The sequence below is a fragment of the Dipodomys ordii genome, unplaced genomic scaffold (genome assembly GCF_000151885.1).
Source record: "Dipodomys ordii isolate 6190 unplaced genomic scaffold, Dord_2.0 Scaffold196, whole genome shotgun sequence".
NCBI lineage: Eukaryota > Metazoa > Chordata > Mammalia > Rodentia > Heteromyidae > Dipodomys > Dipodomys ordii.
In genome coordinates this window covers 435,714-458,513 of record NW_012267412.1, presented here as the reverse complement: position 1 = coordinate 458,513, position 22,800 = coordinate 435,714, and the positions used below count along the sequence as shown (strand labels likewise).

Sequence of the window (22,800 nt, the reverse complement as noted above, 5' to 3'; positions counted from 1 at the left end):
TAGTAAGAAGTTCTGAGGCTGTTCCCAGGCTCAACAGGAAAGAATGTGATGCTCGATAAATGATGTTCTTCTTGGGTGTTTAGGACAGAGGTGGAAGATGGGCGTTATATGGTGGTATCTTGGTTTCTGGCCTAGTGGAAAAACTAATCTTATACCATGGGATAGGGGAAACATTCCCTACATTCCACATAGGTTCTGTGCTTGGCAATCCAGTGTCGGGAAGGTCAAGTAGGAATGTTTTAAGAAAAGGAAAAAGAGCCAGGTGCTGTTGGTGCATGCTTGTAATCCCAGCTACTCAGGAGGCTGAGATCTGAGGAGGCTCATGGTTCAAAGCCAGCCAGGGCATAAAAGTCTCTGACACTTTTATCTCCAATTAGCCACCAAAAATCTGGAAGAGGCTCAAGCGGTAGAGTTCCAGCCTTGACTGAAAAAGCCAAGCAAGGGTACAAGGCTCTGAGTTCAAACCCTGGTGCTGGCATACACACACACACACACACACACACACACACACACACACGCAACAAGCATGGGGGAAGGGGAAAGCCAGAGCATTTGATGAGTAAGTGTACATTCACACTGAGAGGATATCCCATGCTACCTAGTAGGGAATAGGACTGAAAACCTAGTCTAGTACCAGGATGACCACAAACCATCAGGATAGAGAAGTTATTTAGTTCAATGAGGCCCTGAAGTAAATGCCCCATATGTACTAAAGCCCATGAAAAGTGTTCTTAATCCTAGAAGGATAAATGTATTGAGAAGTTTTAAACACACTTGAAGGCCATCTGAAATGATTTCCCAACCCAGCTAACATCTTCATCTTTCTGGGTAGTCTTGCAAACAGCTCTAAGCTTCCGTGTGGTAAGGCTTCTCCTTTGCTAAGCAATTTTTAAGAGGAATTATTATTCAAGGACAGGCTCTAGAAAAAGAAATTAAAAGCAAATGTTCATCTGGGATACAAATAGAATTTCATCTTGCAGCTTGTCAAAAACAGACACTCAATGAATATGGACATTCATCCAAAGAGGCTTACACTTATAATCAGTCATGAAAAATTGAAATCACAGTCTTATGGGCTCCTCAAAGCAGTATCACAGCTGAACAGGACTGAAGAACTGGCTCTTAAATTCCCTGAGCTCTTGATCTACACTTCTGATGACTGTGCAGCTTTTCTCTAGCAACACAAATCAATTGAAGATTTTCCTGATTTTCCCAAGGCAGGCAGTGAAAGACAGGTTCGGGATAGAGAGTTTGTTAACTTTTAACCTTGACTGAGGACATCACTCTTCTTCAAAACTTCTAGTCAATTCTACTTAAAAAGTGTTTAATGTGGACACTATTCAAATCTTGACAATGTAGTGAACGAAAATCCAACACTACTTCCCTAACATGCACAGAGTCGTTAATCTAGATAAAGTGACATTAACATGGCAGACAGTCAAGATCGGAATGCAAAAAAACTGATCAACATTGGGAGTTGTCAGGGGTAGGTTTTCTAGGAAGACCATCACTGAAATGTGTAAGACAGAATAAGTTGATCCTCATGTTTTGCTATTGCCCTTAAAGTTGGTAAAGACACAGAAACAGCCTCAAAAATGTGGTGTTTTACATTGAACAGAAAGAAGACACAGAATAATTACATCTCCATTTCAAGAAGTAAACCAGAGAGATTCAATGTACTGGGTGATCTGAAGTCAGAGGAAGGGAAATAGAGCCTTTCAAGATTCCTTCCCAGCCTTGGTCCTCTTGTTTAATTTCTTGTAGGATGGCATCATAACTAGGCATTTTATAACATGCCAGAAGTGTATATGTATATACATATATGTGTGTATATATGTATATGTGTATATATACACACATATATGTATATATAGAATATATACATATATGTGTGTATGTATATATAATATTCCCCTTAAAATTTGTTTCCTGTGCTGGGCGCCAGTGGCTTACACCTATAACCCTAGCTATTTAGGAGTCTGAGATCTGAGGATCACAGTTCAAAGCCAGCCCAGGCAGGCAAGTCCGAGAATCTCATCTCCAATTAACCACCAGAAAAACCAGAATTGGTGCTGTGCCTCAAGTGGTAGAGTACTTGCCTTGAGCTGAAGAGCTCAGGCACAATGCCTACATGCAGAGTTCAAGCCCCATGACTGACAAAAAAAATTTTTTTTTGTTTTCTTGTTACTCTAGATTGGGATCTGACAGGAAGTCAATTAACTACTACATTGCCAGTTCTTCAATACAACACATGAGTCTCGTGAAGAAGCTTTCTAGGTCTGTTTGTTCCTTTCAGGGCATTAAATCATTCTCTGTTTGCTTCTAATGTAGTCCCATAATTTTATTTCTTAAGAAATTTAAGACAGTTTACACTTTTGAACTACTACTGGTTCAAAAGTCACCTGCCCACCTAAGAGCTTCCATGATTGGATCAAGCGCAAGGTCACAAGGTATGCACTGGACTTCAGGGCAGAGCAACTACCTCAGGTCACTGCTACTATACACAGACCATCAGGAGATACAGCTACCATGAATATATATATATATATACCTGGAGCTCCCAAAGGGCAGTTCCATTTTCAAGCTTTAAATCACAAAATCCATACTAATTCATAGTTAGCAATAAACAATCATTGTGCTACATCGTAAACCACACCTTCTGATCGACAGAAAATGAGAATGAAAATATAAAATAAAATAACAAAGACAAAATAAATGCCATAACTTAAGGTCTTTCATGTAGTCCAGCTACAGAATTGGATACAAAATGGAATAATTTAATGCAACAATACTGTTCTTTGTATAAATTAAACATTTTCCTTCATCCTACCGATGGACTGTAAATTAGAGACACTAAGTTTTAAGTCAGTGTCTCAACACAAAGTGTAAACAAATGGAGGAAACAAATAAACAAACAAAAGAACTGTTTTAAACTCTCTCCTGCCTTTCCTTTTTGGCTGATTCAGTTAGTGATGCTTAGGGGAGGGGTGCTTTCCACCTGTGTTGGAAATGCTTTTAATACAACAAGCATGCGCAAGTCTCCCAAAACTCTCATAGGCTTCATTGTGAGAATCAGCCAGTCAACAGAGGCTGTCAGTAGCCTATCTCAGAGACACAGGTGAGACTTCTACACAACATCTGCTTGTACTAGATAAACTTTTCCTTAAGCTGAGCATGGACGGCACATACCTATAAATCCCAGCTCTCAGGAGGCTGAGAGAGGACGGTGAGTGTGAGGCCATTTTGAGCTACCTAGTGAGCCCCTGTCTCAAAAATATAACTTTGTTTTCCTGAAAGGCTCCATGAAGTACCTTTGGATGCTCAGGACCTCTGAAGACAGGAAAGCCCTCATGCTTTGACAATGTAAAGTATTTCCAATACCTGCTCAGCATCATTTGTTCTTTCCACAAATTTCCTAATTCAGCTAATCAAAACTACAACGATTCAGAGTGAAGTAAGATACAGTTTACAAGTAGTGTTGAACATAAATGCCATTGTAGTGGGAGAAGGGTTGTCTCTAGTCTGACAGTGATGGCTAGACACTAAAGCTTCCAAGATAGGATGAATTAATACATAAAAACAAGGGGCTCGTTTGGGATTGGACGTTGGACAGACAAACACACACATACTAGCTGCCTTCAAAATCTATCCTCCTGTCTGAATCAATAGGATTCAGCAGAAAAACAACCTGCGTCTAGAGAGGGGTGGGTCTACCTTCACCATCATGAGCATGCACAAATTCTGCATTTCTTTTTTTTAACATTGTTTTGGATGTTTGTTTTCTTCTCTTACCCTTTTCTCCTTCTTCCTAGGAGACCCTCCTCTCCACCTTCCTAAAGGAAGTAGTCCACAGGTGGAGAAAAATGGCACTGAGTCTGGAAAGATCAATATCTTGGTCAAGGTAATGTCAAGGAAAATATTAAAAGGGGAAGTGTCTGCCATGGACAAAGTTGGACTTTATCTATAAGCCTCACTGCCAAATGCTGCTTCAAGTTTTTTGTTTTTTTTTTTTAAAGTGAAATCCACATATACAGCTTTGTTCTTTTGATTTTCCTCCTTGAGAAGGCACGCACCCTCAGAGATCTCAGGGGGCTACTATCTACTCACCAAACCTTGCCAGGCCATTTCTATCCCCCACCTGGACAAGCTGGGCCAAAACAATGGGTCTATTCACAAATGACCTGGCATTGCTTTTTCTCTTGCTATTCTTTATGTTCTAAAAAGCTTACTATGCCTTGTCTTGCTGTGGTTCTTTAGTCATTTATAGGCAAAGGATCTGGTCCCTTGTTCAAGCAGCAGCAATCAGTACCCTCCCTTCCCTACAAACTCCCACGGATGCTGCATCTAATCCATTTCATTTTCTCTCTTTTCCCTTTCTTTCTTTTTTTCTTCCTCTCTCTCTCTTGCAAGAAATTATTCTTTCTATATACCATATATAGTTCACTCTTTACAGTACAAAGTGTTAAAATGTCCAACAAAAATAAATATCAATGTTACAGTAGATAGAATATTCAATAAAATATATCCCTGCCATTCTTGATTGAAATGTTCAGTGAGACTTAAATTTCATTTGGATTTTTTTTTTCCTGGAGATTTCACGAAGTCTCGTGTTCCTGTTATTGCAGCTCATTTCTAGGGGTAATAAAGATGGGGTGGCTCTCCTCCCAGACGAAAAAAGCAAGGAGAGATAGGAAAAGAGGTTAGGGCTGGGGTGGATTTGAAACACCAGTGTCAGGAGGTCTTCCAGAGGGTTTTCCTTCATCACCAAGTAGCAGAGCTGTAGAGCTTGTTGGTCCGAATGGTGGCGTCGGAGCACTCCCCATCTGAAGAGTCGCAGTCCGAGTCTTCAAACTGCATAGGGTTCTGCAAAGGAGAAAAGTTAAGTCATTTCTACAATTCCTCTGCAAGCACCTATTGAACTGGTACTGTGCTGGGTAAAGGGGCGATAGAGAAACGTGTCTAGGTCTTGTCTGTGTGGGACAGAATTGATGAAGGCTACCATAAGGTCTGAACAGGGACACCTCTCCCCCTCTTGGCTGTTTCTGCCCAGCATCTGTGACCTTAGGTAACTGCCACACCTGGAAGCAGTCACTTTCCCCTCCTGCTAGGTCACCTCAGGTCACGTGCCTCCATCTGACTTTAGGAGGGTCCCAGACCCTGAGGTCACATCCGGACCCAGTGTGGCCACACCTCTTCCTGTCCCTGGCCTAGATAAGTCCTGGCCCAGGAGTGGGTTTTGCCCTTCCTTTCCTTTTCAGCCGTGCCTCTCCACCATGCACGGTGGGGGCAGCAGTTCGGTAAATAAACTTCTCCATCGCGTGGTGTTCTCTTCATTGGCTACCTAATGAAACCTACCTATTTAATATGCCTTACAGCTATGACACGGGAGCTGTACCTCCACACTTCTACTTGCAGGGCATTTATCTCATAATAATCTACTGAAACAGATAATATCTCATAGATAAGATAGATCTGTGGGGTTCATTTGGCAAATAGGGAAGCTGATCTTCTGAGAGTTTAAGCAACTTGTCCAAGGTCACACATCACCTAGAAAGGCTGGTGTACATCTAGGCAGTCTGACTCCTGGGGACACACTGAACTACTATTGCCCCCCCACCCCCACTATCCCGGTCTCTTTGATGGCAAAATTGTACATGAAATAAAGAATGATAAGCTGAGTACTGGTGGCTTGTGTCTGTAGTCCTAGCTACTCAGGAGGCAGAGACATGGATGACTAAGGTTTGAAACCAGCCTGGGCAGAAAAGTCTATGAGACTCCATCTCCAATTAACCAGCAAAAAGCTGGGCTGGAGGCATGGCTCAAGTCCAGCCAGAGAACAAGAAAGTTGAGCAAAAAGGAAGGATCTTGAATTCAAGCCCTTGTACTAGTTCCAATTTTTTTTTAAAAAAACAGAATTACGTGTGCTATGGCAGCATATTCCAGGGGGGATAGGGACTGAGGGGAGGGTCCAAGTTGGGAGATGGGGTGGAGAACCAGTGCGGTTTGAGTTAAATTCTACAGTGAAGAGCTCTTGAGTAGTCCAATGCTTGTACCTGATTTGGGAAAAACTGGCCTTATTTCTGGGGCTCTACTGGTCTGTATTTCTACCTACTATATGGAGGTGGAGGTGTATTATATTCACTCTAAGAAAACTGTAAGCTGGGCACCAGTGGCTCACAACTGTAATTCTAGGTACTCAGGAGGCTGAGATTTGAGGATCGTGATTTGAAGCCAGTCCAGGCAGGAAAGTCTGTGAGACTCTTGTCTCCAATTAACTGGCAGAAAATCGAAAGTGGTGCTGTGACTCAAAGTGGTAGACTACTCTTGAGCCAAAAAGCTCAGGGACAGTGATGGGGCCCTGAGCTCAAGCCCCATGACTGACGAAAGAAAGAAAGAGAGAGGGGCTGGGAAGGTGGCTCAGTGGTAGAGCGCTTGCCTTGCATGACTGAGGCCCTGGGTTCCATTCCTCAGCACCACATAAGCAAAAAGGAAAAAGCTGGAAGTGGCGCTGTGGCTCAAGTGGTAGAGCACTAGCCACAGGACAGCACCCAGGCCCAGAGTTCAGCCCCCACGACCGACAAAAAAGAAAAAGAAAGAGAGAGAGAGAATTGTAAAGGTTTTAAGGGCTTAAACAGATTTCAACCTGAAAGAGTCAGAAATGTGACAGAGAGGGGGAGGGGCCCACCTCGTAGCCACGCTCCTCCACGCAGAGCTTGCCCAGCGACATCTGCGTCTTCACACGGCGCACTGCACACTCCTTGTCAGAGAGCCCGTCCGAGTGTGAGGATATCTCAATGGGGATCTCGGGGGTCTGGGACAGAAGGTCATCCAGCTTCTCTGCCAGGCGGTCTTCAAGTTTACCGGCTAACTCATCGGGACTGTTTGAGTGGTCACTAGTATTTCCTTCCTCTCCATCAGACACGGAGAAATTCTCAGAGCTAAAGGTTGAGTAAGACTGGCAGCTGCTGATACAGCGGTGGGGCCTAGAAGCACAGAGAGCCAGAGGACCTGAGCCACTGGAGAAACCACATGCCCACATTATCAGTGAGGGTTTAGGGGAGAGGCAATCTAGTTCCCTCTGCCCCCAGAGCAAGGCTAAAAATCAGAACCGGTGGGTATGATTTAGTTTTAAAGCAATAAAGAGGTAACTCTGCCCTGAATCTTACCACCTCACATTCTCTCACTGCAGGCAGGTGGCTGGCTGTGAGCTAGCAAGAGCGCTCACTAACAACAGAATCAGCTGTTACTTTGTTCTTGGATTATCACAGCCTCCGTGATTTGTTATTGAAGCCACCGAGTCTGTGGTATTTATTATAGCAGCACAAGAGGGGCTGCCTACAAACAGCATGGCCATTCCTCCCGAGCTAGCACTGTGGAAATCAGGCTTCTCATCTTGAAGTTCCTACAGAACACATTCGGATGACCTCGGGCCTGCTGTGCAGAGGTGACCTTGCAAGGCAGCCATGGACAAGCATGCGCACAGTGAGTTCAAATCTCCCTATAAAGCTGGTGTCAGAGAGAGACCTGTGGCTGCAAGGGCAGATGTGCCCAACTCAGGATTTCTCCCATTCCACTGAAACCACCATGTGCCTGTTGGTTTTACCTCTGTCTTCGTGGAAATTCGACTTCACTATCTACTTCCCCTTCTTCTTCTGAGGAGTCATCGCCACTCTGGGGAGAAGAAGAAAAGACTTATTTATTTGGGGCAGTACTGGGGTTTGAACTCAGGGCCTCATATTTACTAGGTAGGCCCTCTACTCCTTAAGTTATGCCCCCAGCCTCTTTTTTTCCTTTAAGTTACTTAATGGGAAGGGTGTAGCACTTTTTGCTGAGGCTAGCCTTGGGCCACGATCCTCCTATCTATGCCTCTTTTGTAGCTGGGATTATAGGCATGCACCACCATTTACTTACCTAGCTATTTACTTATGTAGGTGTTGGGGCTGCATGCTTGCTAGGAAAGAACTCTACCATTTAAGCCACAATCCTTAGCAGGACTTCTCTCTCGCTCTCTCTGCCTTCTCTTCTCCACTCCCCACTACCGGTAAAGGGCATAATTTTTACTGAAAGGTATTTACTAATAACTTGATCAATGCTTTCTTTAGGCCTTCATTCTTTAACAACTTGTCCTGGGTTTTCTCAATGAGAGGCTCTGTGCCAGAAGCTGGAAGACGAAGAATTGGTACAACTTTGTGTCCTCAGGGACATAAAGGTCCCATGAAAGTGTCTAGAGGTGAGTGATGGAGAAGGTATAGATTTGGAGACAGACTCTTGTAATCATTGTCAATCATTATAATCATTGGTTCCAGGCTCTTCCACAGAAATAGTTCAGGTTTTTCAAAGCCCAGAAACAATTTTCCCCTTTATATGCTAATTATTTTGCCACCAATGTTATAATTATATTAAAACATATATTACTTAAGGTTCAGACTGTATCTTGTTTGTATTGTATTCCTCACTGCAATGTAACATTGCAAATAAAATATATGTTTAGCCAGGTGCTGGTGGCTCACGTCTATAATCTAGATACTCAGGAAACTGAGATCTGAGGATCATAGTTTCAAGTCAGCCAGGGCAGGAAAGTCTATGAGACTCTATCACCAATAAACCACCAAAAAGCTGGAAGTAAGGCTTTAGCTCAACTGACATAGAGCCAGCCTTGGGCGAGAAGCTAAAGGACAGTGTCTTGGCCCTGAGTTTGAGCTGTATTACTGAGACACACACAAAACTAGGTGTTTATCACTATAAATGCAGATAACTATTCTTTTCAGTTATAAATAGTGCTCCATGCATTTTTATTGAGCCAGAATTCTGGCAGGGATAAGAGAGCTCTGGTTGGGACACCTGAGGCCCAGTGACTGCTGGCCCAAGGTTGATCTGGAAGGCTAGGTAAGGGTTGGGGCTGAAAGATAACCTCTCTCAGCAAAGACTGCACCAGGCATCAAGTACTGAAGAGTAGCTGAAGTCAAGATCAACTGTCCTTGATACACTAGATTATTTAAAGTCTCATGAGCTTGAGTCTAAGTAACAAAATTTGCCAAAATTTCAGAGCAATTTTCCTTCTTGAATGTCAATTCTATGACCTCATGATTCCTTCCTTCCTTGCTTCCTTCCCTCTCTCTCTCTTTCTTTCTTTTCTTTCTGGGTAGTTGAGTCTAAGTAACAACATTTGCCAAAATTTCAGGGCAATTTTCCGTTTTGAATGTCAGTTCTACAACCTCATGACTTTTTTCTCTTTCCCTCCCTCCTTCCCTCTCTCCCTCCCTCTCTTCCTGCCTCCCTCCCTCCCTTTTCCTGCCTCCCTCCCTCCCTCCCTCTTTCCCTCTCTCCCTTCCTTCCTTCTTTTCTTTCTTCCTTCCTTCTTTCCTTTCCTTCTTTTCTTGTTCTGGGGCTTGGACTCTGGGCCTGGGTGCTATCCCTGAGCTCCTTTTGCTCAAGGCTAGCACTCTACCATTTGAGCCACAGTGCTACTTCTGGATTTTTCTGTGATTAATTGGAGATAGGAGTTTTATGGCTTTTTTGACTGGGCTGGCTTCGAACCATGATCCTCAGATCCCATAGCCTGCATAGCCAGGGTTACAGTCATGATCCATGGTGCCCAGCTTACTTCATGACTCTTAACTCATTTGTATTCTGATATATATTTTTCTGAATAAGAAAGGGATGGAGTTATCTTGACTGCTGAGATGGGAAGTTTCCCAAAGACCATCTGTGGGAGAGGATCTCAGTAAGAATGAGTGAGCTGCCATTCCAATGAGGCCCACTGTACAAAGGGTGTGTTCTGGGACCTACACACCCACAGATGGCATCAAAATGGTTCAAAGTTACACGTGGTAACTGAAATGTTTTAGAATTGGTCAGACTGATTAGAGAATTGTATGAAAACAACTTTGAATTGTGTATTTTAAATGGGAATATTGTAAGGCATGAGAATTAGGTCTTAATGTTACCAATGTAAGTATGTTACTGGCCACAGTAACATACTGGGGGAATGGAAAATACATTATTAGCTCAAGTCAGCTGAGACAACAAATAGTCCCATCTTAAACTTGTTTTCTACTAATGGACTAGTTGACCAAACCTGCATGGTTACATTTTAGACCTTTTCTTTTCTTCTAAGTACCTGATCAACAATGAAGAAATGAAACACTACTTAGAACTGAATGGCCAATTATTGTATCCTAAACACTTTTCATACATTTTTAACACAATAGCAAGATAAACTATAGTTTGGGGAAAGTTGCTATGTTCTCGGCCCTATTCCAAGTGTTGCCTGCATGTTTAACTCATTTAGTCCCCACATCAACCAATCATGCCATTGCATAGAGAAGGAAACCGAGGTTCAAAGAAGTGCTGAGTGGGAGAGCCCAGCTTTGAACTAAGGCCTGTCTGACTCCCACTATGGTAGAACGGCTCCCAGTGGATGAGGCTCCCAGGCCTCATGACTAAGAACTAGCTGGGTCATGCTGGTTATTCATTAAGGAACTATTTTTCAAAGTATACTGTGGAGAGAGCTAACTCACAGGGGATTAACAGATACTATTTTAAAAGCTGTCTGGTCAAATGGCTATGGGAAATGCTGTATTACACCAGTCTGCCACATGAATTCTAAGCCCCTGCTCTGTCAGTATACAAGGAATCTCCCAGGGAAGACAGAGAATGCTGCACCTCCAACTCATTTTATAAGGGAATCTTTTCTTGCAACATCTTTCAGGACTTGAGAGCTCGGTAGTGTTTTCCAAACTTTTGCTAATATATCCTCAATATATGATTGCTCATGCATCCTCTACATCTGAACCAGTCTGCCAGTTTAAAGTATACTGCCTAGTCCATCTCTTAAGCAGTGTGGGGAAATTTAAAGTGAAAGAAAGAAACTTCTATTGTGTGTGTGTGTGTGTACTTGAGCTTGAACTTAGGATCTGGGTGCTTTCCCTTAATTTTTTTACTCAAGGCTGGAGCCACAACTCCACTTCTGGCTTTTTGCTGGTTACAGAGATTAAAGTCTCAAAGACATTCCTGCCCAGGCTGGCTTCAAAGTGTGATCCTCAGATATGAGCCTCCTGATTACAGGCATGAACCACCAGTACCTGGCTCAAAACATACACTTTTTTTTTTTTTGCTGGTCCCAGGGGATCCTTTTGCTCAAAGCTAGCATTTTACCAGTTGGGCCACTGTGCCACTTTCAGCTTTTCTGTGAGATAAGAGTTTCATGGACTTTTCCTGCCCGGGCTGGCTTTGAACCATGATCCTCAGTTCTCAGCCTTTTGAGTAGCTAGGATTACAGGCATGAGCCACTGGTGCCCAGCTCAAAGAGTGTACTTCTAATGAACAGTTTCGTAATGTGTACAACATGAATGGCTCTGTCATTGTCCGGCCTGGCCTGCACATCGTCACACCTTACCTTCTGAAGGGGCCTGGTTTTCCGAGGTAGCACTGAGGGGGTGACGTGATGAGGGGTCCCAAGGGATGATGCAGATGTACAGCCACTAAATTCATTTCCTCCCATTTTCTCAGAGCCTTGAGCGTTTTCTGAGAGGGGATTGTGTGCTGGTGACTTGGAGAGGTCAGGGCTCCTCCCCGCTGGCTCAGTAGTGGGAATGTCCAAAGACCCAGACTGTTCTGGCCTGCACTGGAGGCAGGGATCATAGGGGTCAGCCTGACAACAGTCCCAAAGACCAGCCTGGCCCTGATCAGGCCCAGAACTTCTCCAGCAATCTGCGGCCATGGCTGTGGAGATGAGGTCAGGGCTAGAGCCAGGCATCTGTCTTTGAGCGTGGTTGCTGAGTGGGCTCCGCAGGGCTGCAGCTGGTCCAAAATATCTCAGGTTGTTAGCGCAGGTTGCGATGTCCTGTCTATGCATATTGAGTCTGGGCTGGTGGCTCTGAGACACGGCAGGAGGGGGTTGCTGGTATTGCTGCTGTACAGGGTTATGGTGATGGAGAGAAGGGGACTGGGGTTGGGCTTGGTGTAGGTAAGAAGGATGGGGTGAGGGGTCCTGGGCTGGTTGGGTTTTCAGGATTGCTGCAAAGTCACTATGGCTGCCTCTGCTGTTTCCCCGGCGGTGGCGTGGTTTGCTTCGATATCGGCTCTTGCTGCTTGAGGTGGACATTTTGGGACTTCCAGACAAAGGGGATGTGGTGGAAGCCACCTCTGTATTAGGAATACCTTCAGATCTCAATAGATCTGGCCTGGAGAAAAAAAAAAAAAGAACAGGCTTAATTTTTAAACACGCAAACTCATTCAAGCTGGATGCCAGTGGCTCACTCCTGTAATCCTAGCTACTCAGGAGGCTGAGATCTTGAAGATTCTGATTCCAAGAAAGTCTGGACAAGAAAGTCTGTGAGACTCTTCTCCAATTAATTAGCAAAGAGTTGGAAGTGGCTCAAGTGGCAGAATGCCAGCCTGGAGCAAGAAAGCAAACCAAGAGTGTAAGTCCTAAATTCAAGCTCAAGAACCAGTCAAGCAAACAAAACAGGCCAACAAAACAAAAACCCTTCATTCAAATTTGTGAAATACCTCCCAAACTTTTTATTTATTTATCTATTTAGTTAGTTAGTTATATCGATACTGGGGTTAGAACTCTGGTCTGGGCACTGTCGCTGAGCTCCTTTACTCAAGGCTAGCACTCTACCACTTGAACCACAACACTACTTCTGGCCTTTTCTGTGATTAATTGGAGATAACAGTCTCAAAAACTTTCCTACTCAGGCTGGCTTTGAACTACAAGCCTCATATCTCAGTCTTCTGAGTACCTAGGATTACAGGTGTGAACCACCCACTCCTGGCTACCTCCCAAACATCCTTTGATTGTTTGTGATGTTGGGATCAAACCCCATGATATTGGGTGGTCCAGTGTTGCAGCATGGAAAAACAGGAATGAGCCGAAGCCTTATCTTAGGAACAAGAGCTCAGCCTGAGCTGGTCAGCTTCAGCCATGAGGATCTAGTGGTGGAAGGATGTCACCTAATGATCCAATCCAGACCAGTGTGCCAAGACAATACACACTTAAGCCTTGGAAAGTAAAAACTAAATTCCTAAGTCCATGTCACACTGTCATCTTCCTACTCCTTTTTCCTTTGATCTGGAGTGAAGTGTGCGAAGGCTGAACCTCAGAAATGGTCACATCACCATCCTCTAAGAATGTATTTTGTGACAAGAAATGTACTCATGTAACTGTAACCCCTCTGTACAACAACTTTACGATAAAATAAAACTTAAAAAAAAAAAAGAATGTATTGTGCAGAGCTATCCTCCCATTTATCTGAATGCCAGGTGGGTACAAGAGTCTCACCGCTTGGTCTGTAGCCCGGCTTTGTGAGGGACACCTTTCCTCTTCATGAGTTTCTCCATGGCATTTGGGTGGATTATTGGGCGGACAGGGTGCCGTTTGTAAGTTCCGGGATACTTTTTTTCTACTGCTTGCTCTCGCCTGCAGGATAAAAGAAAAAGTTCCATGTCAGCCACAGTGGATAGAAAAGATAGGCAGAAAGTTCTCACAGACTAATTCTTCCCACAGAGGTCTCGCCACACTTAACAGACATAGATCATTTGAAAAGCAGGTTTAGAAAACAAAACAAAACCCAAGAAGATACTAAATTCAAATTCGCCTAACTTCCTCTTGCCCTGCAGCTCAGAACTCAGGCTAAGCCTGCCTTTCTCTTCCCCAGAACAGAGTGAGGACAGAAACACTGCTGATTTTCAACAGCTGTTGTTCTGGTTAGGATTTAGGGATTTCTGGCCACCATCAGGGGGAGCTTAGGCCATTTGCAGCAGCCACTTGACTTCCCTGAGTGGCAGTAAGCACCTTGTTAACAATATCAAGTTATTTATTATTATTATTGCCAGTGCTGGGCATGAACTCAGGGCTTAGGCACTGTCCCTGAGCTTCTTTTGTTCAAGGCTAGCACTCTACCACTTGAGCCACAGCACCACTTACATTTTTTTCTGTTTATGTGGTACTGAGGAATCAAACCAAGGGCTTCATGAATGCTACTACTAAGCCACACTCCCAGCCCCTACACCAAATTCTTGATACGAAAACCCAGGGTCACTGGACCCTGGGTTGCTCTAGTGTGTGGTCCTCGTTATCCAGCTCTGCAGCAGTTTTGCTCATTCTGCCTCACCCAGGCAGAGACCTGTGCACACCCTAGGACGAATGCTGAATGAACTATCTGCCAGTTCAGAGTAGCAGCAAGATGTAAGAGCAGTATATCTCTGCTAAGGACCAATCACTAAGGTCCTTCACCGGTGTGCATACATACTTAATGAGCTCCTTCTCCCGCATCTCCAGCTGCAGCATGATGGCACTCAGCTCCATGTATAAATTATTAGCCCGCTCAAGCTTTCTCTCATAATGTTCACGAATGTCCAGTGCATGCCTATCAAAGACAACACAGGATCAGCAAAGATGACTAATTTAGAGAATAAAGGTCCACTGTAATGAAACAAAAACCAGGATGGCTTATTTCTTTTTTTTTTATGTCAAAAATCAAACTTTATAACTTTGGTGGGGGGGACGACAAAGGAGGAAGCAACAATGCTTGATAAGAAATGTACTCATTATCTTGCCCATGTAATTGTAACCCTTCTATTCGATATTTTCACAATTTTTTTTTAAGAAAAGCTCACAGACTTTTCTGCCCCAAGCTAGTTTTGAACCATGATCCTTCGATACCAGCCTCCTGAGTAGCTAGTATAACAGGCCTGAGCCCAGCAAGTACAATTATTTTTTAATAGTATCACCCTTTCACTTGCTGGTCTAGGCGTGCTGTCCCTGAGCTGCATTTTGCTCAAAGCTAGTGCTCTACCACTTGAGCTACTGTGCCACTCCCAGCTTTTTCTGAGAAGTTTATTAGAGATGAAAGTCTTACAGACTTTCCTGACCAGGCTGGCTTCTATCTCAGCCTCCTGAGAAGCTAGGATTACAAGTGTGAACCATTTGGTGTCTGGCTATCCCTTCGCTTTTTAAAAATGTATGTTGATTGATCGATTGATTGATTGCCAGTCCTGGGGCTAGAACTCTGGGCTAGACACTGTCCTTGAGCTTCTTTTGCTCAAGGCTGGCACTCTACCACTTGAGCCACAGCACCACTTTCTGTCTTTTTTCTGTGTATATGGTGCTGAGGAATTGAATCCAGGGCCTCATGCATGCAAGGCAAGGACTCTAACCCTAAGCCACATTCCCAATCCCTCCCTCCCCCGCTTCACTTTTAAAGAAGCTTACTTTTTATTTAAAGTTTTTCTTTTTTTTCTTTTTCGGTCTTGGGGCTTGAACTCTGGGTTTGGGCGCTGTCCCTGCACTCTTCAGCTCAAGGTGAGCGCTCTACCACTTGAGCCACAGCACCACTTCAGGTGTTCTAAGTGGTTTATTGGAGATAAGAGCCTGCCTGGGCTGGCTTTGAACCGCAATCCTCAGATCTCAGCGCCCTGAATAGCTAAGATTACAGGCATGAGCCACTGGTGCTTGGCTAGTAGTTTTTCTTTACTAATATTTCTTTATTCTTAATTTTGTAGAGAATTTGCCTGACCCTGGGAAAGCACAAGATTTTGTGAAGAAATTTAACCAAGTTCTTGGTGATGATGAGAAACTGCGGTCTCAGTTGGAGTTACTTATCAGCCCAACCTGTTCATGCAAACAGGCAGATGTTTGTGTGGTTAGTAAATGATATTTTTACTTTCAGTTATAGAAATATTCATTAAAACCTTTTTTACATTCACTGCTTGTGTAAACAAAATTGTGAGGATTTGGTTACTTAAGCGTGTATCTGTGTTCAACTTAGTTCTCTTGACTATACACTCTTGACTATGTACGCTCCAATTACAGATCTAACTAACAGATTTACCTAAGCCCAAGAAACTTTTTAGGAATTGAACAAGATAAAGTGTTTTGTATCTAGTGGACACTCACTGAATGAATGCAAGAGTTTTCTAAATGCTGTTTGTGCATGCATTTATTTTCTTACGTATTGACATGAAATAACCTGTCAACAAATTACCTATCTAAATGTCTGTGTATGTGGTTTCACTTACAGATAAGGCAAATTCCTATGTAAACTTTTGTCCTCATTCTGTTCTTGGACTCCTTATTTTGTAGAAAACCATGAAACTGTCAAGAAAGAAAACTTCATCTGTTCATTTATTCAGCATTTTAAGAGACAGGGTCCTAGGTTTGAATTCAGCTTTACCATTTACTACCAATGTGACCTTTAGTAAGTTACTCAATTTTTTTGAGCTTGTTTTTCTCACCTATATATGCTAACAATCTCTTAGGATTTTATATATACTATACTATTTCCTAATGTATGGTCCTGGATTGAATTACACTATATACCTTATAGTATTCATACATGATCCATATTATTTTGGCACCAGGCTTACAGAGATCAATAAGAGAAGGATAGTTATTTTATGCCTACCTCTGCCTGCTGTATAGCATGCCTTCACATCTTTCTTTGTCTTTTTTGTCACTTGTGGAGCTTGAAGTCAGGGGTCTGGGTGCTGTCCCTGAGTTCTTTTTTCTCAAGACTGGTTAGCATTCTAATGCTGTGAGCCACAGTACTACTTCCAGTTTTCTGGTGGCTAGTTGGAAATAAAACTTTCCTGCCTGGCCTGGCTTTGAATCATGATCTTCAGATCTCAGCCTCCTGAGTAGCTAGGATTACAGATGTGAGCTACCCACCTGGTGTGGCTTGTTTGGTAGGATCTTCACTACCTTTTTGTCCAGGTTGGCCTTGGGGCACAATTTTTTTCTCTGGCTCCCAAGTAGCTGGGATTATAGGTATGCCACATCTGATAACATTTAAAGAAAGATTTTATTTGCTCTCTTTGCTTTTGAGTTTCATATTATTATCCTACAGAAAAATTTATTATACATACATGCTTATATACATATACTTTTTAAAATTATCTTCAAATGGTAAGAATTTTAACTTAACATGCTTGTTTATATGTACAATGCTTCTCCATCATTGTGACTTCATCATCCACGTGCCCACTTGTAAAGTGTCTAGTCCCATTATCACATATGTACATTGTGGATTATGACTGCTTGCCATTCCTCTCCATTTGTCTGCCTACTGTTGGAATTCTAGAGTAAAATAGCTTGAAAATACCCAAGTGATATTTGTTAGACTAGAAATGTAAAATATGTAAAACAGATGATTTGACCAATATAATCCTGAAATTATTGTATAAGTTATACAGTGCCAAGAAGTTCTTTCTGGTTTTAGAAATCAGGGAAATGCAGCCATATTGCATGCTGATAATCCAAAGCAGGAACATTAATAGTTGGAGGCCAGTATAAGCTATATAGCATGAGTCTCTCCAAAAACGAAATAAACAGCTTCGTGCCTTTGTCCAGAATACCTCTCATTATTCTTCCTTTTCCCATGGGCTACTTAACGTTAGTTATGTATTTTCTCTCATATCTTTGTTCTGATGTACAAGCCAGGCTGGGCACTTGTACACCTGTAATCCTAGTTACTCAGGAGGCTGAGATCTACTGATTGAAAACCAGCCTGGGCAGACAAGTTTGTGAGACTGTGATCTCTAGTTAACTACCAAGAAGACAGAAGTGGAAGTGTGGCTCAAGTGGTAGAGTGCTAGCCTTGAGCACAAAACTCAGGGGAAGTACCCAGACTCTTGGTCTCAGGACCAGCACCCAAAAACAAGCACATGTGGCATATGTGTATAGTCTTAGCTACTTAGGAATCTGAGATCTGAGTATGACAGTTCAAAACCAACCTGGGTAAGAAAGTCTGTGAAACTTACCTCCAATTAACCATAAAAGTTAGAAGTAGAGCTGAGGCTCTGAGGCTCAAGTAGGAGGCTGCTAGTCTTGAGCAACAAATCTCAGGGACATATGTCTAAGCTCTTGAGTTCAAGCCCAAGGGCCGACACAGTAAGAAAGAGGGAGGAGAGAGTAAGGAGAAGAAAAACATAAATGCAAATTTTAGTCTGTAATATTGTATAATTTTGATCCCATCTTTCAGGGATTCGTTCACTTCACGAGAGATGGACATTATTCAGTAATAGAATTTATAGAACGTAACTCTATTAGTTCCCTTTCTTATTCCAAGTTCTATTTTTGAAAAATTTTTAGGAAACTATTTTTAGCAAGGCATATTAATAGAGACATACTAGGTATGTGTGTGTGTGTGCATGTATATAGTGATGATTGTGCAAGAGGGTTTGTAATATTATATTTCATTTTGACTTTAGGTTTTATGTATCTACATATAGGTTCTATAAAAGGACAGCTGTGCTTGCTGGTTTATATTGCTTTGCTTTTCTATGATAGCTACTTCCAAATTTTAAGGTTTTCTAAGAAGTTTAACATTTAGTAAGATAGTCCTAAATCTGAATTTCATCTGTGCCACTTAATACCATGTTAGTCAGTAAGTAAATATTTCTGAACTTGACATTCTTTATAGTGATTTTGAGGCTAGCCAGGGCTACAGTAACTACATTTTATCTGGGGCAGGAGGGACACCTGCCTATAGGATTATTCTTAGGAAGTTCAAATATTGTCACTTGATCATATGTCCTCCCTCCAACATGTCCATTCTGTTACAATTCATTACATAACGTAGTGTTTCAGATGATAGTATTGTTAACAGTTTCTCACTCATCTTATAGGTGAGATGACAAAAACACACATATACTTTGATAAACAATACAGTGTGATAAGTATGCTAGTAGAATCATATGCTTTGGTAATGCAAAAGTGCATCACTCATTCTAGTTAAGATTGGGCATCAGAAGAAATGGTGTAAGTATATAAGATGAACATGGGTGGCCTTTGAGTTGAGATGTTTGAGACTTAAGATTTAGCGTAGTTAAATATCCTTGAGAAGATTGGAAGGAATACTTGTTAGGATTTTCGTTGTTGTTTTGTGCCGTTTCTGGAGATTGAAGTCAGGGTCTGGGCTGTGTCCCTTGAGGTTTTTTTTATGCTCAAGGCTAATGTTCTTCCACTTGATACAGCTCCACTTTCAACTTTTTAGTAATTAATTGGAGATGAGTCTCACCAACTTTCCTGCTTGGGCTGATGTCGAACTGCGATCCTCAGATCTCAGCCTCCTTAATAGCTAGGATAATATGATTCACTGGAGCCCAGCTGATTGCTCTTTCCACTGCTCCGTATTTCAGTAAGAATGATGTGCATGATACTTCAGTCTAAGAGTTAAGCCTTTGGGAATTCCTTATGAGAAATTAGTGTAAATTGTACATACTAATATTACCCCCCCCATAGGAATTATTTTAATTGGTTAAGGAGAAAATGTATGACAGGGATTAATATACATAGGAAGTGATTCTTTCTTTAAAAAATGAAAGTTTTAACTATACAAGAATGGCTTACTTTTTAACTATATTAAGAATTTAAAGCCAGGAGCCAATGGCTCATGCCTGTAATCCTAGCTACTCAGGAGGCTGAGATCTGAGGATTGTGGTTCAAAACCAGCCCAGGCAGGAAAATCCATGAGACTCTTATCTCCAATAAACCACTAGAAAACCGGAAATGGCACTGTGGCTCAAGCGGTAGAGTGCTCACCTTGAGCTGAAGAGCGCAGGGAGAGTGCCCAAGCCCCAGAGTTCAAGCCCCACTACCGGTCCAAAAAAAAAAAAAATTAACCAGAGACTAGATACAGTTCCTTATGGAATATCTAGGAATAATTTGATGGTCAGATTATTAATAATTAAAATTCTAGAGGCAGAAGTTTGCAGTTCTCACTTATTCCTGGACAATTTCCTCTAGAACTTTTCAGTATTTCCCTATCCTACCCTTTTCTTTGAAGCCAGGTCTCTCTATGGTTGTCCAGGTTGGTCTCAAGTAGTTTTTCATGAGCTGAAGCAAGAAGCTAAATAGCTAGAACCAAAAATATGTGACATTGTGACTTGCTAAAAGAAAATCATCAAATTCTAAAATAATAAGAAAACATTCATGAGGATATATGTTTCAAAAATAATACATTTAAAAGGTTTTCTAAGCAATTTCAGGGACGAAATAAAAGCAAAAATCACTACAAAATCACATTCCCTTCTGTTCTCTACTATCCAGATTTCCCATTCATTACTGAAAGTATGAATTTTAATGTGGGTCTAAAAGAGAAAAATGCTTTATGCAGGTTTTAAGTCTAATTTTTTATACAGTATTTTTATTTGGAAAAAACATGGAAGTAAATTATACTCAAAGTAACTCTTTTCTTTCTATAGAGAGAAATAGCTCGGAAACTTGCGAATCCTAAGCAACCAACTAATCCTTTTCTAGAGATGGTCAAATTTTTGTTGGAACGAATTGCACCTGTACATATTGATTCAGAAGCTATAAGGTAAGCTAGGGAATAAACATACTAAAAAATAATTTTCATCTTAAACTACAATATTGTAAGTTTAAATTTTGGAACATTACAAAGAACATTACGATAGACATTCCTGTGAACCTCTCCTAGTGGCAATGAAACAGTTTTCATCTTATATGGCTTTTTATGGTGCTTTGTATTATTTAAGTTTTTGGGCAGCCAGACACCAGTGGTTTATTCTTATAATCGTAGCTATTCAGGAAGCTGTGACAAAACTAAGGATTGAAGTTTCAAAACAGCCCAAGAGACTCTTACCTCCAGTTAACCAGGAAGAAGCCAAACTGGAAGTGTGGCTCAAGTGATAGTGCTAGCCTTGAGTGAGCAAGCTTAAAGCCCCTGAATTTAAGCTCCTGTATCTGTCAAAGAAGAATTCTTTCTTGAGTGAGGGAAATAGCTTAAGGGACAAAGTGCCTACCTATCAAGCATAAGACTTTAGTTTAAACCACCTTAAAAAATTATGTGTATTTCTGTTCTATATATGCTCATTAAAGAAAATCCAATCCAGGGACAGTGAGTCTCTCCTATAATCCTAACTGCTCAAGAGGCTTTGAGGATTGTGGTTCAAAGCCAGCCCAGGCAGGAAAGTTTGTGAGACTCCAGTTAACCAGTAAAAAGTGAAACTGTAGTTCAAGTGTGGTAGAATACTTGCATGATAAAGCTCAGGGATAGCACCAAGGTCTTATGCCCCAGAACTGACATACAGGACAAAAGATTGTAATTATTACTTTTTTGATCTAGTAGTCTTACTAATTTATACTTTTTTTAATAGTGCACTAGTAAAATTGATGAATAAATCAATTGAGGGGACTGCAGATGATGAAGAGGAGGGTGTAAGTCCAGATACTGCTATTCGTTCAGGACTTGAGCTTCTTAAGGTATTTTTGAAACAGTTTTATTTCCATTTATTTCCATAGAGTCATGATTTACATTCCCTTTAGGATATAAAGGAGTCATGTTGATTTCATTGGAGAATTTCAAAATTCTAAAATTTTGGGGTAAAATATTTTATCAATAGAATACAGTGTAACCATATGTGGAGATGCAGCAATGAAATATCTACCCCCTCTGAACTAAAGTAAAATAATAGAAAGTAGTAGAAGTTTTAAAAAATATTTTTAAGCATTCTAATGTTATTGCCTTACATTATAAATATTTCTGTATTTTCCTGTTTGATTCATTTGTGTTTATGCTATGGTTGGGACAGTTTATGCTAACTAATCTCTTTCCAAAGAACCAGAAATTGACGCCCATTAGAATGGTTATATGACAACACCTAATTGGTTAGGAGTTTTAAAACAATTCATAATCATAATACATGGAAAAGAATTCAAAAGAATTAGGAATATTCAGATGATTCAGTTTCATGGTTTAATTTGAGAAAAGTGCTACTTTGGGACATAGTGGGAGAAAACATGGGTTGTCAGAGGAGCAGGAAGGTGTCTTTTTTACCAGATGCTAAATGTAATAGTTCTTCCATTTAATTGAGCAATAAGTTATTGAAGTAGTGGTAACAAAAGTTGAAGAGAAACCAGGGCAATGTTCGGTAGAAAAGAAAGTGACCTGATTATACTGAGATGATCTTAATTATTTCTTTCAAGTTTTTTGTCAGTCCTGGAGCTTGATCTCAGGGCCTGTGTGCTGTCCCAGATCTGCTTTTGCTCAAGGCTAGAGCTCTACCACTTGAGCCACAGCACCACTTCTGGCTTTTTGTGAGTATGTGGTACTGAGGAATTGTAGGCAAGCATTCTTACCACTAAGCCACTTTCCCAGCCCACATACATCCTTTTTATGTTGTTTTGGGGTTGTGTTTTGTGAACTTTTCTCTCTTTGGTTGCTTTATTTATTTCTTTTCCTTTTTCTTTTTTCCTTTTGTGTGTGTGTGTGTGTGTGTGTGTGTGTGTGTGTGTGTGTGTGTGTCTGTTTTTTGTTTTTTTGTTTAGACAAGTTCTCGCCGCATGACCAAGGGTAGCTTGGAACTTATTTATTTATTTTTGTCAGTCGTGGGGCTTGAACTCTGGGCCTGGGCACTGTTCCTCAGCCCTTCAGCTCAAGGTGAGCGCTCTATCACTTGAGCCACAGCACCACTTCGGTTTTCTGAGTGGTTTATTGGAAATAAGAGTCTCACGGAGTTTCCTACTAGGGCTGGCTTTGAACTGCAATCCTCAGATCTTAAACTCTTAAGTAGCTAGGATTATAGGTGTGAGCCACCGGCACCCAGCTAGGATATATTTTTATACTTGTAATTAAAACTTTATAATGGGTTTGAAGCCAGCCTGGGCAGAGAAGTCTGTGAGACTCTTATCTCCAATAAATTACTCAGAGAAAGCCAGAAGTGGCATTGTAGCTCTAGTGATAAGAGTGCTAGCCTTGAGCACAAAGAGGCTCAGGGACAGCACCCAGGCCCTGAGTTCCAGCTCCAGAACAGGTAAAAAAAAAAAAAAAA

General features: G+C 41.6%; 1 protein-coding gene across 1 annotated transcript in view; it reads right to left on the bottom strand.

Moving 5' to 3' along the window:
• Window positions 1–2,310: 2,310 nt before the first annotated feature.
• The window catches only part of Map3k13 (mitogen-activated protein kinase kinase kinase 13), a 134,339-nt gene continuing 113,849 nt past the window's right edge, over window positions 2,311–22,800 (bottom strand). The window contains exons 9-14 of the mRNA XM_013034761.1: window positions 14,259–14,375; window positions 13,289–13,426; window positions 11,399–12,185; window positions 7,604–7,671; window positions 6,686–6,983; window positions 2,311–4,863 (exon numbers count right to left, since the gene is read on the bottom strand). Of these exons, the coding sequence (XP_012890215.1) occupies window positions 4,762–4,863; window positions 6,686–6,983; window positions 7,604–7,671; window positions 11,399–12,185; window positions 13,289–13,426; window positions 14,259–14,375 (1,510 nt within the window). The 3' untranslated portion in view covers window positions 2,311–4,761. The remainder of the gene's footprint in view (window positions 4,864–6,685; window positions 6,984–7,603; window positions 7,672–11,398; window positions 12,186–13,288; window positions 13,427–14,258; window positions 14,376–22,800) is intronic.